General features: G+C 36.0%; 1 protein-coding gene across 1 annotated transcript in view; it reads right to left on the bottom strand.

The window, feature by feature from the left end:
* Positions 1 to 19,014, bottom strand: part of LOC121418427 (UPF0394 inner membrane protein YeeE-like) — a 46,379-nt gene that overhangs the window by 26,740 nt on the left and 625 nt on the right. The window contains exon 2 of the mRNA XM_041612280.1: positions 18,414 to 18,870. Within this exon, the coding sequence (XP_041468214.1) occupies positions 18,414 to 18,834 (421 nt within the window). The 5' untranslated portion in view covers positions 18,835 to 18,870. The remainder of the gene's footprint in view (positions 1 to 18,413; positions 18,871 to 19,014) is intronic.

Below are 19,014 nucleotides of genomic sequence, written 5' to 3'. Positions count from 1 at the left end.
CATGCAGGTGTTTAAATATATATATTACTAAATTAATGACATCAGTTTGTGTAATGACTCGTTACATATTCATCGTGAGTTTCTTTTAATAAAAATAAATTACCTTTTCTTTGCAGCTGACTCGGATTTAGTTTGCCAATTGACTATAGGCTGCTGCTTTTAAAAGATATTGACTATTTTCGTATGATTTTGATGATGCTCGTTTCTTTTTTTAATTGGAAAGGAAAATGCTCGAGGATATATAACAAATTCGATCACACCCTTTATCACTAAAAGGAATTCAAACAAATTGGTTATCTTTCAATCAGAGTTTTAATCCCGGATTCAATTTGCAAAATCACACCTCTATTAGGATGAAAAGGCCAAACTAAAATGGACCACATCAATTCATTTCCATATTAGCACTGTCAGACGTCATTAAAAGGAGCAATATAAAAGCATATTACTTGTGAAAACGCATAATGACCGCGTTAAAGAATGACTAGAGGAAGTTTTGGATTTCTAGTTCTTTTGTCCCCTGTGAAAAATATGAAAATGGTATTACAACTTTTAGAAGCTGACCCAATAATGATCTCATCAGGTTTTTTTAATATATATAGCTGTTAGGAATATGGATTTGAAAGGAGGGGAAATGATTATATGAAATACAAAGATCGGCAATTCAAAAGAAGGGAATAGATAGAAAATCGAAAATGACCGTCATGTCTCACCCGCCACAATCATTCAATACATTCTATAGCTTTACAAATATCGAGGAAAAAATATAATAACGAGATAAAATGAAAGACTGTTATGATAACTATCCCCCGCCTCCAACAATCAGTTACACTAATCTGTAGATATCAAAGATTGATAACATTCACTCCGGATAATTAGTCTTTATTATCATTCATTAGGGTTAACACACTGTGAAGCGAAAAAGATTCGATATGCTTATAAAGTAATATGGTTTAATTTGCAAATGAAGAAATGAATGGTGCCGATCATTTCGAATTCCTGTAATGAATTTGAATAAATGGGAATTTATGATTGGCAATAATGATAATTGCTTTCAATTAATACTTCCCATTATCTTTAGTAATATTTTCCCATGATCCAATTTATCTGACATTCTTTATATCTATTACATGAAATAGGGCCTAATTGAAGTAACTGATGATTTATCAATATAATACAGTTTAATTGATATAGTGATAATCAATATGTCCTGAAAATAATGTTACAATATTTACTTAGAATAGGATTTGTTCCATGTTAAGTTTCAATCTCAGATATTTGGACTGCGTGTTTCAGTCGAAATAGTGTTAGTCAATAATGTTTAAAATTAAAACTTGAAAAAATTTACAGATGATTATCACTTTTGCTAAATCTGGATGAATTACTGAGGAGTAAGGATTTGAGAGAGAAGGGAAGAATATAATCATCCAATCAAATATTTTTTGATCAACCAATCAAAATAATCTATCAATTAACCTCGTCATGATTAATATCTGATAAATTGAGCTCAAATGAGCTGTGCGCTTGTTTTCCTCCAGTTTCTCGCTTCGCTCACTCGCTGCGTAGCTATAGTGCCCCCGCCGAAGTTCAAGTCTCAGAAAAAAAAGTTAAATATCTGGGATTTGAAAGTTTGATCACCGTGATAACTATTTTTGTTTGACACCTCAAGGCGTGTCATTGGATAGGGACGGAAAGGCAGCCGCTTGAGCCGGGGAAAGTGAGCCCTGATTACTGGATGAGAGAGGATACAGCTCACCGGGCCTGGCGTCCACATGTTTCATCTTCTTTTACACAATTTAAAGTTCACGGGGTTGGCATCCAGCGCAAACTTCACTCCTGACGTTTCTCGTCAAATAAGTTACAGGTTTTTTTGCAAGAAGCCCTTCGTCATCTCCCTCCATTTGGTTGTTTCGTATTGTATTCTTGCTTTGATTGTATTTGATGGCCGTCTGCCATTTCTAAATTTAATCTAAGGATGTCGAAGTGACTGTATTTCCCTGTATTGTTCTTCGCATTGTGTTTCGAATTGTCGGGATATCAACTATCATCGATGATCATCAAATCTGATCAATGATGTAGACAGACATTAAATAAAAGAAGAAAAAAAAACAGCTTCATCGCCAGCATTCTCACTGCTTTTCAATTGAATGAAATCTTTGAAGATATAAAGGCGAGGACAAGGGCAGTCTAGCTCTGTAGGTAGTGGTCAAATTGTATTGTTTTTATAATTTTCGTTCAGACCAAACGAGGCTTTATTTCTCAGGTAACCTTCCTCATTATGCATTTTTACGACTGAAAGAAACACGTACCTGACTTTGATCCGTGCCTTTACCGTACATGCTTCATTAGTCCAATGACGAATTGGTTAGAAACACAAGAACGGACGTTCCAATTTCACGCACGGTTACCGTTTGAATATCACCGCATTTATTATCCTCTTCCCTCGTTTTTTTTTCGTTTTGTTTTGTTCTTCAAAGGCCCCATACTTGTGCAACTATTTCAAACAAAATGTTAAAACCAAATCCCATGTCAGCTATATCATTGATAATTTTTTTTTACTTAAACGCTTAGATGGAAAACAGTTGTTTATAAATATTCTGCAACGTTACAGGTATAATATACCGTCCAACATATAGACATATACGAATATCGGCACTTGGACACATTTCATATATACACGGGAGCACCTAAATTTTACATGATGTGAAATATCTTAACGGTGACATTCTGTCGTGCAAGATCCCATAATACGCTCACTTTGTGATAATACATTGACTTTCTTTTTTTATATACTAATCACTAAAATTATCAAACTGTATTTCGGAAGGAAATGAACATGTACGGACCGCATCATCTGAGAAAACCTTTTTTTAAGAGAGAGAGTGATGAGATGGAGCGAACTTGGCAAGATCTGCCGAATTTCGTCACGAAAAAAAAAACACTTCGGCTTGAGACTTTTACGTTTACATGGTTCGGGATCACTCAAATAATTTCACCGTGTATTACAGACTGTTATAATTACATTGCCCATTATAATCATTTTTTCCTCATCCTTAAGTTCAAACGTAGGATGCTTTTTCCGGGAAAAAAAATGTCATTGTGTTTTGTTAGTACATCGACATGACTAAGGAGCCGAGAATAACAATGCACTATCCTTTAGCGAGTAGTGACCTTCTTTTTAATTCTCTAACGACTTTTCTAAAAGGAAGCATCCCCCGCTTCATCTGTAAACTTGGTTTCAAGATTACCCTGAGGTTTCATAAAGGGGAGGTAAAACCGGGTGAGCAGGGGGATGAAATTCCCATGATATTTCAAGAAGTGACTAAAATGAAAAAAAAAACCCGGAAAGGTTGGAGGAAAGAAAAGAGGAAATATAAAAAAAAGAAGAAAATGACTTTTTTTATTTTTGTTTTCATTCATTTATTTATTCTTTTTTTGAGGGGGGGTGTTTAGCTCTATACACAGTACAAATACTGTTTACTATAAATTATGAACCTTACAGTAGTTGTTTAACAGTTTAACAACTATGCTTGACTAATCGAGAATTGCATATTAGAAATTAAACTTTTTTTAAAAAAATTCAAACAATTGTTTAAATTGTTTAAACAACTGCTCTATGGTTCTTATAGTAAATAGTTATGTATGAACATTTTAAACAGAGTTTTTACTGTGTAATGTACCTACTCAAAGAAAGGAATGACGTAATCGTTAGGTCTCCTCCCCATTATAATACCCTGGCGCCGCCCTCTCGTTACCTACACCATTTAAACAAATCCCACATGATTTCAGAGTGTCGGGATGGCCGTGGTTTCTTTTTCGAATTTACGTTTTCCGTTCGACATCACGCAACATCAAGAACAATCAACCTCACCGAGATGACAACAGGAATATAAAAAAATTATTAAAATGAGGGTCAGACTACTAAAATTCTCTTAAAGACATAATTCTTGCCTTTAACATCCGTAATTCGCAGCACCGGGTCGTTAACACTAAACCCATAACTTCCATAAAAGTCGAAATGCTGAAAACGTATTTTACTCGTGTTATTTTAACGAAGTGCGAAGGAAACACGTACTGCACCACAAATTTATTGATTCTAATTTTGTTCTAACCAATAATAATAATAATAATAAGGAGAGAAACACACACTGCATCACAAGTCATTGGTTTTCAAATATGATTTCACTTTTTCTTTTACTTCTTTTTTGGTTTACTCGCTTTAAGAATTATGATATATTGAAAAATAATGTTTGTCTTCTAAAATAAAATCCATATTTGTAATGAATATCTTTTTTTTAGATTTGGTTTCCCTGTTGAATGTTTGAACGAACGATATAATTATCTGGGATGCCAACTTGTATGGGTGTTCCCAAACCCTGTTTGGCAACCCAAGACATTGAATGATTTTAAATCAAATCAAACAATTAAATGTATTTTCAACAATTTATATTTAAAAAAATGAATGAAATGTGGCCAAACTTAATACTTAAATAGGCAGTTCAAGTACCCTTTCTAAATATTCAATCACGATTGAATTGAAAGCGCGGGAAAAAAGGTAAGTGTGAACTTTGGAAGATGCGACAAATTACACATTTCAGGGCGATGTGCCGCTCGTATTACATAACGTGTTTCTTTATTGGTTTGCGTGGCGTGTGCGTGCAGGCGCCACAGCCAACCTTGGTGAATTGTACTTTGATCAGAGCAGACTGGTCAATATTCTTACCAGGGAAGTTCCCGTGGTCTGTGTGTACGTGACCACCGGTCAATCGTGGCCATAAATCTCTTCTCCTTCTCTTGGTAATTCCTAGGTCATCTGTTTTCCCCAGGTCTTCGTTTTTGATAAAATCCAAGGGACTGGCTGGCATTCCCGGGGGTTTTAGTCACGTGTCTGTTAGTGATTGTGTAACCGATTAACAAAATGTTTGGGAAAGGTGAGAATGCAGGGAGGGGGTGGGGTAGGAGAGGGGTGGGGTTTGGGGCTAGGGAAGATAACTGATATCTGTCGAAAAGCTGATAGGCCTTTACATCAAAGAGTTGATATCGAAACATCATTATCTATATTTCAGGTAATTTATACATGTTACAGCTTATACCCAAACCAGTATAATTATTAAAATACAATTTTTCGACACAATAATTCGGGATGCTTATAATTTTTCACATGTCGCTTTTTCACGAGTCCTATTCAAAAGATGGGAATGATTTGATTTTAATCTTGATTTCAGTGGTGACGACCCAGCTCACGATTTAAAAAAGAAATCACTGAGCATGCATCATGCAAAAGCAATTTTCACGGTTCAGCTTGGGATTTGTCATACCCACCCCACCCCCACTAAGCATCCCCCTATACTGGAAGACGATGCAAAGACGTTTATAACTTAATACAGATAATGTGGATAATTGTCTAAATGCCTTGACATCGAGCACAAAAAAGGGAGCTCAATTAAACTGCAATACACACAGGTTCACACGAGAAAATATGGCGAAGGGCACGAGCATGGGTCATCCTTACTCACACAAGTTTAGCCTTCATCGTATCTCGCACAAGTCACGTATTCCATCTGTCTTGATACACGTAGCTATATATCTCTTAATATGAAGCACTCAATATTTCATAAGATTTGTAGAAAATAAATAAATTGCATTCCATTTCTGATCTGTACATACAATATAATGCCAGATTACTTTAGTTATACAAGCAAGCAGATGCTGTGGAACGAATAGAAAAGTGAGGGGGAGTTGGAACATGCATAAAATCATAATTTGATGGTCATTTTCATGTCTTTGTTCATGATTAACGAAAAAGTGGGGTGCAGCTGAAGCTCCTGCAGAATATATACACTGACTTTAACATATATTTTTGTTCAAAGGAATTCTCAAAAACCTGTAGTTTCACAACTCAACGCGACAGGTTTTTCATTTACAAGTATAGAAGTTATCACCATGCATTAACAATTTCAACGAATTACGTTAGATATAATGTAAATAGAGATTAATTAGGACTTGTAGTTGAATATCATTTAACATAGTAAGATTATCATTCACATCTTTATAGAGATCAATATTCATCAATATAAAATGATGTTTACTTTAAGCTGGATTAAGAAATAGGCCTATAGATGTAAAATTAAAGACATCAAACGCAATGAGTCATTCAAACAAACTTCTCGAAATGTGCCACATACCTCGTCCTCATATTGGCATTGAAATTGGGTAACAAAATAAACAACCTGAAACTTTTATGAAGGAAGGATGGATGGAACGTGTTTCGCGCGGATCTCATCGAAGGTATCTCTACATATTATAACAAAAAAGGAAATTTCCTGGCAACCTCCATTGCTTGTAAAACCAAATTTCGACAGGTTGTACCCCCTGCCTGGCGACAAAGGACGCTTCGAGCTGTGTTGCCATAAAGAAATCTTGTTAGGCCTTGGGCGATACATCCACACGTTCTCGTTTATAGGATGAAAATCTGGTTAGAAAATGCACTTTTTGAATAATGAAAATCGATTTTATAGTCCTTGTTCAACTGATAATAGAACAAACTGTAATGGAACGTGTGGATAGAACAAACTGTAATGGAACGTTTGAACCGGTGATTTGTAGAATGTTATCATTATTGTACTTTGAAATAGGTGATATCAGACCTTTTTCATGGCGGTTAATATCTACCCGTATATGTGCTCTAAGAAAAATGATAGAAGTTTGTTTTAAATATTAATTTCAACCTGCCAAAATGTCGTTGAGTAATGAATGAAGATCTAATGGATTTATAACTATTGCGCGTTTGGGCTGATGATTTGACCAGCCTTACCCCCCCCCCCCTTCTCTCTCTCTCTCTCTCTCTCTCTCTCCTCCGTGTCTAATGAGAACATAGATCTGCATAGGGGTTTCGTGTTTAGCTCAATGCCAATGACCTCAAAGAGTAGTTACGAAACTGAATGAATTCGAAATGTGAACTTGGCGATGACTCAGGTACTACTTAACAGGGAAATATAATACTGGGAAATACGTTCAAAGATATATCAAAAACTCATCCAAAAAAGTATTCTCGGAAAAAGCGGCTGATGTCACTCTCTGTTCCAAATAAAAGATGTTTATCGACTTTGAAAAAGATGACCATATAACGACTTCATTCATGGACAGAGGTAGTAACGACGGAACTTATTGCAATGAAATGTCTAAAGAATTTGTAATCAAATCATTTACATTTTTAACCATGAATTATTCTCTCTCATATTTTTTTCCGATTCGTTGCTAATGTGGGCACACTTTAATTATGTCATCTCTCTGTGTTTTTTTTTCTGTCGCTCTCCCTTTCTTTCTCTGTTCTTCTTCCCCTCTGCAGGCTCTCGTTCCCCTTACTCTATTAATGGACCTAATAGGTCCATGCTCTGCCTCTCTTTATCCATTTGTGCCTCTCTCTTTCTCTCTCTCTCCTTTCTCCACCTCCTCCTCCCTTATTTTGCTGACCTCCCCTCTCAGACGGAATCAAAATAACAAGTCTGCCCGATGTAGCCTACGTGCTCGCATCTCAAAGTTATGGCCAGCGCAATGACGGCTTCAATGTCAACCGCTACAGGGTCACGTGGCCTCGGCTGCGGCCAATGTCAACCCCCCTTCTATATAACTCGACGTTTCAAGTGCGGTCACTATAATGCATCCTTGCCGTTGAGTGATGCCAGCCCTGGAAGGGGGTTTGCCAGTATGCGTCGCCATGGTTACAACTTTTGTTGTTCAACCTCTGCTCTTGATGCCTCCAGTATTTGTTTTTTCTTCTGTTTTCTTTTATAGCACTTTAGAATATATGTTAAAAGAGTTATAATGATATTTCAAATTCGAAGTGACAGCTTGAAGAGGAACGTGCATTTACCAAACACACTTTCAGTGTATAAGAAACAATCAACTTGTTAGAAAACCATGCAGCAAAGTATCTTAAATTGATAAAAGTAATTCACATACATTCATTTGCAAACTTTGAGTTATACTCATTAAAGAATTTAAACCTGTTTGTTATTCAGGCGTAAATGAGAAATCAACTAGGTCTGTGTTATACCTGCTGAAATAGGGAGAGTCCAAGCTTTACATTGAAGGGTCATTATCTATTGTATTTGTGATTAAAATATGATAAATCATCAATTATTTTCGGTTTCGTGCGGTTTTTTTTCTGGGACGTACATGTATACTGTATGTCGTCATGTTTTTGACAAACTATTTCTCCTCACAGTCTCTTCACTGTGAAGATATATCCTTGCTGTCCAGATGTAAAGTACAGATTATACAAATAATTCATGTTTTGTTTCAGTTACAGTGTTAAAATGCTGATAATGAAAACAGCAATTATCATTTTGGGTATTGTTTTAAACAATCATTTCAAGGAAATAAAAGCTACAGTTGGTCTGTAGCTGATTTGAATTCACAACCATAATTTTAGTACTGCGTATTGTTTTTGACGTAATTGATTTTCGATTTGCTTTGATAGTATTGTAAATGCTATTTAGGTCATAAACCAAATTAAGAATACTGATTTGATTATCATGTCTATGTTTTTGTGTGTGATGGGCGGAAGGAGGGGGTCCGAGAAGTTTGCCATAAAGTGCAAAAGGGGCGGAGAGAGCGATATGTCTTAGATAGAAAGAAAAGATAATAATCAAGATACAAAATTCTGTAAACGGTTCTCGATTTTTTACAAAAAAAATTTCAATCAATTATGCACTTAGTTTTTACAACTTTGAAATTGACGACTGACTCAAATTAAATTAAAAAAAAGATAGGCCTATATTAATCAGCGCCTCTCCCTTTTCGGCGTCTTTCTGCTATTACTTCCTTATGTACCCTGATTTGTATTACTCTTTCCAACCGCAAAGTGACATCAAAATCCTTTATTGACGCATTCAATAATATAGTTGTATCTGTACATCAAATCTTAAAAAGCAATTTGTCAGTGATATACCCAAACCAGATCGAACTTAATTGTGCGATTATTGTGGGCAGGTTATTTTTTTTTGTGATACAAAGTGACGGTAGCGCACAGTATATGGTTTCGGGAAAACGGTTTTTACGTGGATTATGATTGGATTTCGTTCAAATATTTCTATAATTTCAACTCTACGTGACCCGCGCTTGGTTTGTTATTTTGGTCAACAAGGTTATGATATTGAAGATTTTGCCCTCGACGAACAACTCCCGCGTATAATCATGACAAAATTAAACTCAGGTGTTTCAGGTCGCTGCAAGAAAGGATATAACATTGTGTGCTTTCCTTTGATAGAATTCACAGGCCTGTATATGCAATTTTTTTCAATGTGAATTACGTGATTCATAATACGATTCGTCATTCTAATAATTCCCTGAAAGCAATATAAGTCATAACCCTTAAGTGATGTATAACCAAAAGTGTTGACCCGAGTCCAAAAAATTGAACTGAAATGTGTCTGATTAATTAGCTTTCAAATCTATATAGAAAACTAGAAATTTTGATGACGATGCCTACCGAATCGCTAGAAACTTTACCGCGAAATCCTGAAAATGATTTACATCAGATAAACTTGAATAAGTCTACCGTCCAAAAGTTGAATATTCGCTCTAGTTGAACTCTTTTTTTTATACCTGATTATGCAAAACAATATACCTTTTTTTCTTGTAGGTCGAATTTCTCTTCAGGCGAAAAGATTTCTGTGGTCCAAAATAATTGATGATTCGACTCAGACAAAGTTATATAACTGTAATTTTTTTTTACTTTTCCGCTCAAATTGCATTTCCGATCGATTTAACAAGTAAGATAAATATCAATTTGAAAATACATCCATGAGTTTTGAGCCTTTTCTAAAGTTGCTGGAAACTCGACGTTTCGATACATTAGGCTCCAGTCACAACCGAGAGACCGACTCCCAACTGAACGATAATATGTCATTGAAAACAGAGTAATATCTATGGACGATTTCGTTAGTGTGACTGTAACCTTACGACGATGCTCAAACGAAGATTTGGGGCAGTCGCAACATCTGAAGTGACACAATATTGGAACGCGCTCCCAACATCCCTAACAGCTGCTCTTCAAAACAATATAGTAAAATGAGTAAACATAGTATAAATCATTACATTCTTTGTAAACAAAGCAATTACATGATGCCTCTTTTTTCTTCAGCCCCCACTTCTCCCCCACACTTCTATCATTTTCGAACAACAAATTTATCTTATACATTTTATCATCTATTACCTCTCTCGTAGTAGAAATGATCAAGGAAAATAATAGAGAAATTGATATCATTATTGCCAAAGTGCGAAATGTTATTGCATCATTAGGAGAACGGGAATTACAGCCATATGAGACATTGAATAACACAGAACCCCTTCTTCATTTTCGCCTAAAGAATTATTTGGTGTATGGAGAATTTGGGAGTGTTTCATGAAACTTCTTGTCACAGTGATTTCCACTGACGAATTTGCTCTGAGCCAATCAGATGTCCGAATTTTAGTAGCTTATGACATGGCTATTCTATTTCATGAAATGCTTCCCTCTGTAAGGTATCGATGGTTCTACCAGGTGTGGCACACCCTGCGGTACCCCGTTGTAAATCTTGTTGTAAGTTCCCCATGGATGCAACCAAATCCTTGTTGCCAATTCCCACGAGCAAGCTCGCCAGCAAGAGTCGATGTAAGAATTACATAGTATTACCCCCGTCAGAACGCGGAGGAACCTGTTTGGAGGCTATCGCGAGGTTCAAATACAAACACGGCCCCGGCCGTGACCGCAGCGACGGCCCATGGGGACGTAGACCCTTGCGAGTCATATAGCCAACAAAACTATGCCAATATTAAATCGTTTGAAGTTTAAATTGTGTTCCACTTCTTTCGTTTTTCTTCGAGTTTCTCAGCTCTGTCCGAAAGCAGGAACAAAGCAGATTCTTGACTTTCCGACCTTGCTCCGAATTTGTAAAGCCTCGACATTCGTTTGGGAGGGTGACGATGAGATGGGTTTCGTCACTTTCGTGATTATGTCTTTAAAAGTCACTAAAGCTAAATGTAAGAGATAATACAAATTAGTTTTAAGATCCGCAATGAAATGAGTGTAAATCCATATCAAATACAACCATAATATACACACTAAAAGTTTCAGTTTCGTACCCTTCAAAATATATGTTACAATAGAAGTTCCTTTTGGGGGCGCAACTTGTCACTCTGGGACGCTTTGGCACCTCTATGGGCGCAGGTATGTTTATTTTACACCATATACGAAATGTGCATAGTCGTACCCTTATTGGAAAGGTTCAAATTTGCATCATTTTGAATTGCAAAAATCATCGCAACCTGAAACTATGCAAGATATATCATTAAGGGTGCAAACGGGTTCAAATAGTCATAAGAGGGTGCATTATGCATCCTTTTTAGGATGGGTGCATGATAGCACCTAGTACTAGAAGGTGCTGCTACTTTGAAATCATGGTAGGGCCGTGCAGATGGGGTGTAGGTTCAAACGAAAATACACCCTGCACGGTCCACTCTTTGGCGAGTACGAGTAACACTTTGCTGAACTTTTTTTCAGCTTGGACTGACTTAAACAAACAGGAAGGGTTATAAGTTAATAAGGATCAGAAGATACGAACACATGACCGAAGATAGAACGATTTGAAGGGCACTTGGCAAGGATCTCACTTTCTGTTCACTCTATACTCATCAGTATAGATCACGTAGGTGGTCATCACAATCTTCTGCTTTTGATCATGATCTTGTTAGGTGTATTTTTGTTTGGAGTTCCATTCATTAAAAGGAGATGTTACGTTATCCATTCATTATAACCTCGTTACCATGGAGACAAAATACTCTACCATGCAGTTTTAAAGGTGATCTGAAATCGGGAGTTGTGACCTGCGCCTGTATATAATCCAAGCTTCATAAGGGATGTTACGAATTGATGCAGAGGTTAGACGTCCTTCGGATGGTGACGTTAAAGATCGGTCCAGACGTATACGTAAATAATATCCAATTGATATATGCCTGAATATAATGAATTACAAACATCAAATATCTTTCCTCTTTTTTTTAATTCTACATGATTAGCGAGACATGTTTTCAATTTAAGCCCCCCCCCCCCGCTTCTGATGACTTTTTATTTTCCCCATAGATAATTATTTACAAAAGCTACTTTTGGATCTTGTTGCTTGACCATAATGGTATGAGATAAAGTGTGTTGATTTGAATTGAATAATATGACTATTGGCCCCAGGACTATGTATTTCGCTAGTTGCTTTCTATTTGTATCATTATTAGTTGTATTAATACACATTAATATGAAAGATTTATTTAAACGTAATTATTATCTATTGTAAGGTTGATTTGAATGCAAAGATTCGTCAACGTGTATCGGCATGAATAAAAGTTATGGAGAATATAGGTCAAAGGTATCTAGTGTAGTTTTGTCCTGCGTCCTATAACCTGTCTACTCCGCAAACGACTGTTTGAAGTCAGATCTTATCAAGAAGCCTTTTGTCAGCAGTTCCTTTATTAATTTTTCTGGTTTGACAGCGCTTTGACTTACAAGAATAATACAGACGACAGAATATTATAAAGCCATTTAAAGAAGTCGGCAGACTCACAGAGGTTATGAAAAAAACCTAACGGCATAATTATGATAAAAGGTGGCGCCTCGCTTTGTAAAGATTACATTCTAAGAATGATTGTTATTTTTGTGAAATTATTCACCGAAATATAATCATAACCATGAGCGATGGGTGGAATGAGTGAGCTTGACGTTTGGCCAACAACAGGGGAAAAATGAAAGCGATTGAACTTGGGAAGTCATTCACCTAAAGTATGGTGTTTTTGAAGGGCACACGAGGAATGGTTGTCGCGCATATAAACCCTGACCCTAACTCAACCCGTCACTACCAATGAGCAATTTCAAACACGGGACTCGGGAGAAAAAGAAAAAACTAGACGAAGGGGTTAAAAATAGAAATAGATGTGGCGACAAAATTAACACAATCGGAGGAAATGGGGTGGTAAAAATATTTTATGAACGAAAAGGGAAACCATTTGTCTTTCTTCGTATAAACATGATAAAAATTGAAGAACACGTGAATTGTCGAAGACATAAATAAAAAAACGGTGAATATTTCTGTTTGTGATATTGTGTTTGACCACCCCCCCCATCCCAACAAAAGATGAATAAAAATCTATTTTAATTTTGTAATTTCATTCATGAGATATATGCATGATGTTCCCCTCCATTCCTTTTTTTGGCTTTCCAAGTATCCCGTCAACGATTCTCTTTAATCTCCCTTAAAATATCGGGTCTCTTTATATATTTTTTTTCGAGTTTAATTTGCGCTATATAAATGATAAAAGAGATCTCTTGTGGAAAGTTTATTTGAATTTGTTATTTCTTTTTCAAATACATGTAAAACGCAATATCGCTTTTCGTCACATTTGGCTTCACAGAGAACAGAAAGTTAAGTTCAAATTATAGTAAAATCAGAAAAATAGATATTCTCTCATTTAGGCATCACAAACAACTCATTACAACATGGATTAGCAATTGTATATAAATTCTATATCAATGGCAATTTTGCCGATCGAGACGCCCCGAGGGGAGAAGTAACGCCACATAATCTTAGAGCCTGCGTAATATCCCGTATCGACGCTCAACAAACACTTCCACCTTCGCATCCCAGAACCCGGATAATGGACAAATCGCAAAAATAATAAGTTGTAAATAGCTTTGACATGCTAACAACCTTGGATTTGACCTCGTAGTCGGATCCTAAGTGGAAAATAATAATTGGTAATTCAATTTGCGGCGGCTGCGGGCACGACTTTGTGCCACTTTTCATTCTTCAGAGTTCGGCCCCTTGATGGAAATATGTTTCCTCGAGAACGGAGGGAAGGATGATAAAATGGATGTGAATATCAATTGACTCATCACGGACGGTAATGATTCTATAGTACGCTCGTTATGAGCCATGGATAAGGGGGTGGTGGTTGTTACTTGCTTGATTGAGCGAATGCGTCCTTTTTTATTTACAAGTTTTCAGGCCTTATATTTAATTTGTATATCTGGGCTTGAATAAACAATTTTTTTTTAATCAAGACAGTGCACACCAAGTTAAGGAATGCTCCGAGTTGAAGATATTTATATCTCAATGAATCGGGTAAAATTCACAGAGCAAAATACTTTTAAAAAATTATCAAAAACGGATAACAAAATTACGAAGTTATTGAATTTTAAAGATCAGCATTATTCCGCTGAAACAGTTCTATAGGCATGTCTTCATGAATATTCATTAGGTGTACACCGATGATGTCATATCCCCGCTTGTTCTTTTGTATTTTGTTATATGAAATTAGGTTTATTCAATTTCTTTCTATTAAGAACTAAAACTATTGGATTGTCAACTGATCAAGTACATTAGTTATTTCTTGCTGCAGCTTATTTCATAATGATTGAGACACGTCATGAAAAATGAAACAAGTATGATTTCATGTAATAACATAAGAAAAGGAAAGTGGGGATGTGGCATCATCCGTCCACCTAACAAATATTCATGAAGTGACATGCCTAGAACTATTTCACATGGCCATATATAGTGATCCTATAACGTGTAAAGGATGGACACTTAATTAATATACAAGCGAGTGAACGAAACGATCAAGCTTATTACAAGGGCGGTTTTTTTTAATTAAACTGAATGGATCTGGTGATTTTATTTTGTTTTCTATAAATTATAATACATAAGAGATGAAAGAGAGCCCCTCCCTTAGTCACTACGTACAGTAATTTGATTAATTTATTCGGTAATAAAAAAAATTGATCCACAACATGCACCTAATCATAACAATATCATGGACGTAACGTTCATGATACTAGGCATATTATCTTTTCGAGAGTAAGGGTTTTTTCCTTTAAAAAATAGTAAGAGCTGGCCAGCAGATGGTAGTTGCCATAATGGCAAAGTTACAACAGTTGCAAGTTCTTTATGAAACGGGCCCCAGAAGAAGATGAAATTTAAGGTAAGACCAGGATGACAAGAAAAAAATAGTAAAAACTTGAAAAAGAGATAAATGGAGAAGAACTTGTTGAATGAATTTCAATCATCGCGTATATTATAAAAGGAAAGTAGGAAACAGAAAGGCGACGCCTACATTAAGGGGAAGTTGGACGTTACTTATTTACACATAGACAACATGGCCCGTATTCTGAAGTCGGGTTTAACTTAAACTCAGGTTTAATGTTGTGTTTTAAGTATGGAAAGCCCAAAGTATCAATTTTTTTAAGTTGTATGTTTCTTATGTTTACTGTGCTCTTTCCTGATTCATCGATGGTGAAGACAATAATTTATTCATATTTCCTAGACAATTATGAATGATTTGAGATGAAATGAAGTATGATATCTAACAATTGGCTATCCATACTTAAACCACAACTTTAAACCTGAGTTTAAGTTAAACCTGCTATCAGAATACGGGCCCATATATTTAAAGAGGTACTCCAGACAGGAAAAAAAGTGTAGGAAATGAAACAAACAAAACATTGAACATCAAAATCGTGTGAAAAATAACAAAATCAAGGCTTGTAACTCCTAATTCAACTTAAGTTGTGCATTTTTCGGATCACGTTAAATATGCAATGCACGAGACATTTCAAATTAATATTAAAGTTTGCCTCTATACTTTCATGTGTATCATCACTTAAAAATAAAAATGTGGTCATAACATCATTATTTAGTTCTATTCACGAAGATAAAACAACAACCACCAACCTGCGGATAGCCGTTGATCCTCGAATACCGGGGGAAGAACAATAAAGAAGAAGAAGAGCTGAAATGGTGCACAACTTCAAATTTCAAACAACTCCCTTGTTTTGCACCCGCTTTAGATGAAATTTTCATTGTTTTAGTTATTTTATTGTAACTTTTTTATGTCAAATGTATGTTCTGGCCCGGAGCATCCCTTTATTTTTACAGAATATGATTCTAAACAAATATTTTTTATGTTCAAGAGTTTAACATCGGTTTCATTTACTTTCTACCGTAAAAAAAATCCACAATTGGATTATATATATATATATATATATTATAATCTAATCTAATTTGATTGTAAACTGTTCGCACTCAATAAATATCTCTAATTTTAATGAATGAAATGACGATATTTTATGAGCTAAGCACACATCGGTCCTATCCCAAGAAACGATTAAATCTTTGACTATCAAGCAAATGGGAACAAACAAACAACACAATACATAGTGGCAATGGACAGAAAAATCACAGTCCTGTAACTGTAAGAGTTTAATTGCTTTACTTAGAAGTTCTAGAAATACCCAAGTCTCTTTTTCTTTCCACTCTCTGTACCCCCCCCCCCCCTTTCCTTGCCTCTCCTTCTCCCCGCTCCATCCCCGTCTCTTCAAAAGTCACCGATTTGACATCAATTTATTTATAGTTTTAGTAAAATTTATATCAATCATAATTATGCATACATCACCGAGTGAAGAAACATAATAAGGCTAAAGGAATGTTTGCACAATCTTTGTTTTGCGGTTAGATAATTTCGAACATACAATCTTCAGCACTACGAAAAAACAGAATGAAAATCAAATACTGATATAACTGAAGATATTTTAATTTTCAATGCATGTTTTATGTCTTTCAATAAATCTCATAACCAAACAAGAAATGAGAACTTTTGTATGCTCATATAAAACGAATGAATTATACAAACAAAACATATATTTAACACACAGGACTTCATTATTTAATGCAATCTTTAAAGGATCTGTCAAAACATCCGATCTATTCGTGAATGTGTCCGACGAAAACACAATATGAAGGTCAATATTACCGATTGATAATTGTTTAAACGTAACAGAAGTTTGACCGATTTTTACAATTTTTGGGGTGGACGCGTGCATATTCACCAACATATCGGTTTTTCTAATGTAATCCTTCAGTGTGTATGGTCGAAATTGACACAGATCGAATAAAATTACCTATACTCTTGAAATAAAAATGATTTGACTATTCAACGATTCAAACCAGAAATAAATTGGCAACAATATTCGCAAAATTTGACAATGATTAAGATACATTATTAAACCATCCCTACTGAGTAGAACACGGTGTGTGTCACAGAGAGTTGATACTGTGGAACAAAATGTGAAATCATCTTCACACTGTTAAATTTGAGCATTTCAACAGTGTGAATCACATATTGAAATATATTTACAGTCGACTATGTGAACACGCTCACACTCGAGGTGTCCACAGATTGAAAATATATCTCACATTGTTAAATTTGAGCATTTTAACAGCTAGTGTGAAAAATATTTTCACATAGTTCACTATGTGAACGCACATGTGATCACGCTGTATTTGTTCCATCAGGGATATTCTGGTCACATTTACCTTTAATTCATTCATAAGATTGAACGTTGTCAATGTTGACTGCAATCGTATAGTGCCCTTGGGATTCAGCGTTAAAAAAGTAATTATATCAGTAAACATGAAGGGTTGCGGAAGGGTTGTTTGATTGACTGGAATCAACGTTCAGGGATCGTGCTGCAACTCTTAAAACAAATCACTTAAAAGAAATTAGCTGTGAAAGAGTCAGCTGGATCAATGCAACAGTTATTTAGTCTTATCTCACTTTACTCTCATTTTACTATAACAAAGTAATTTCAGATACACCTTGCCGACTATACTAATCTAGTCAACTTTACTATTTTATTATAGAGAGTTGAGCGTTATGTCCGTGAGATCCGGACGGTTCGTCAGTAGTGATATCTGACTATGTTTTATTGGCCCCCATTCATCACGTTATGTAAGATATAGTTAACTGTAAAATGATATTTACATGCAAACAACATTTTTTATATACATATTTGGCACAGATCATATGCTCTTTTACATTCACAGGTATATTGTTCATAGGTGCGTTGGAAATATAAATTTAGATTCCATCTCTGTGTTAATCAAAGAACCATCGTGTCCCGTGAATGTAATCAAGAATATCCCTCGTAATTAACCTAATTAAAACGTCAACATACAATAAATGATGTGGGGACTGGAGCCCTCCCACATAAAGTAAAATTTATTATATTTCAATAACTCTTTGTTTGAAAAACATGATTTTCATCAGATTTTTTTAAATAATGTTTTGGCCAATTTTACGTTTCACATGCCAAATCTATGATGACTTGATAAACGGGGGGGGGGGGGTTTGCCAATCTTTCTTACTCACTACCTTCGCATGCACGCTCTCCAGAGAAAATGTAGTCGTCAAATCTAAGCCCTCAATATCAATGCACCATTTCGACAACATTCCCATTGGGATCTCATTTGCACGAACATGTATTTTTTTCTGGTTTAAGTCATTCTTTTCTTGATTCAATATTTATAAAAAAAAAATAAAAATCGACTTACCCCTTCCTTTCTCCATCGCGAAGCCGAAGACGACGCCGGACGCAGCCGTCATCAAGAGTTTGATGCTGACCGGAAACCCGTGTTTCGTCGACGATGACGAGATTGTTGACGATGATGACGATGGTGGTGCTTTCCTCGGGGTTTCCCCGTTTACCGCGTGATGCGGGATGCTGCCATTGGATGCCGTTCCGTTCACGAGCCTGCCTCCGGGGTGCTTACTGTCTCCATTTTCACAGTACCCTGTATGAATTAAATGACCGTTCGTCGTGAAACCCTCCCCATCTTTCACCAACGGAGACACAGTCATGTTCGCCGATTTCATGAACGGCACATTCCCGTTGGCGTCACAATCTGCGGGCTCACACTTCAAAGATCTCTGCCGGGCTCCTGTGGTCATTGTGATTGTCGGCGCCGATTCCATTATGACACTGTCCCCCTTTTTTCAGACGAAGAATACCTGACGATCGAGAACGAAAATCAGAGTGAAAGAAGATGATATTTTGTGTTCAGCAAACAGCCTATTAATATTTGATCATTCCTATCATACCTTGCCTTTATTTGAGAATAAATAATCGAAGTTTTAAAAATGATGGGAGTTAGA

The sequence above is a fragment of the Lytechinus variegatus genome, chromosome 7, assembly GCF_018143015.1.
Source record: "Lytechinus variegatus isolate NC3 chromosome 7, Lvar_3.0, whole genome shotgun sequence".
In the NCBI taxonomy this organism is placed as follows: Eukaryota; Metazoa; Echinodermata; class Echinoidea; order Temnopleuroida; family Toxopneustidae; genus Lytechinus; species Lytechinus variegatus.
This window is presented reverse-complemented; position numbering and strand designations above follow the sequence as displayed.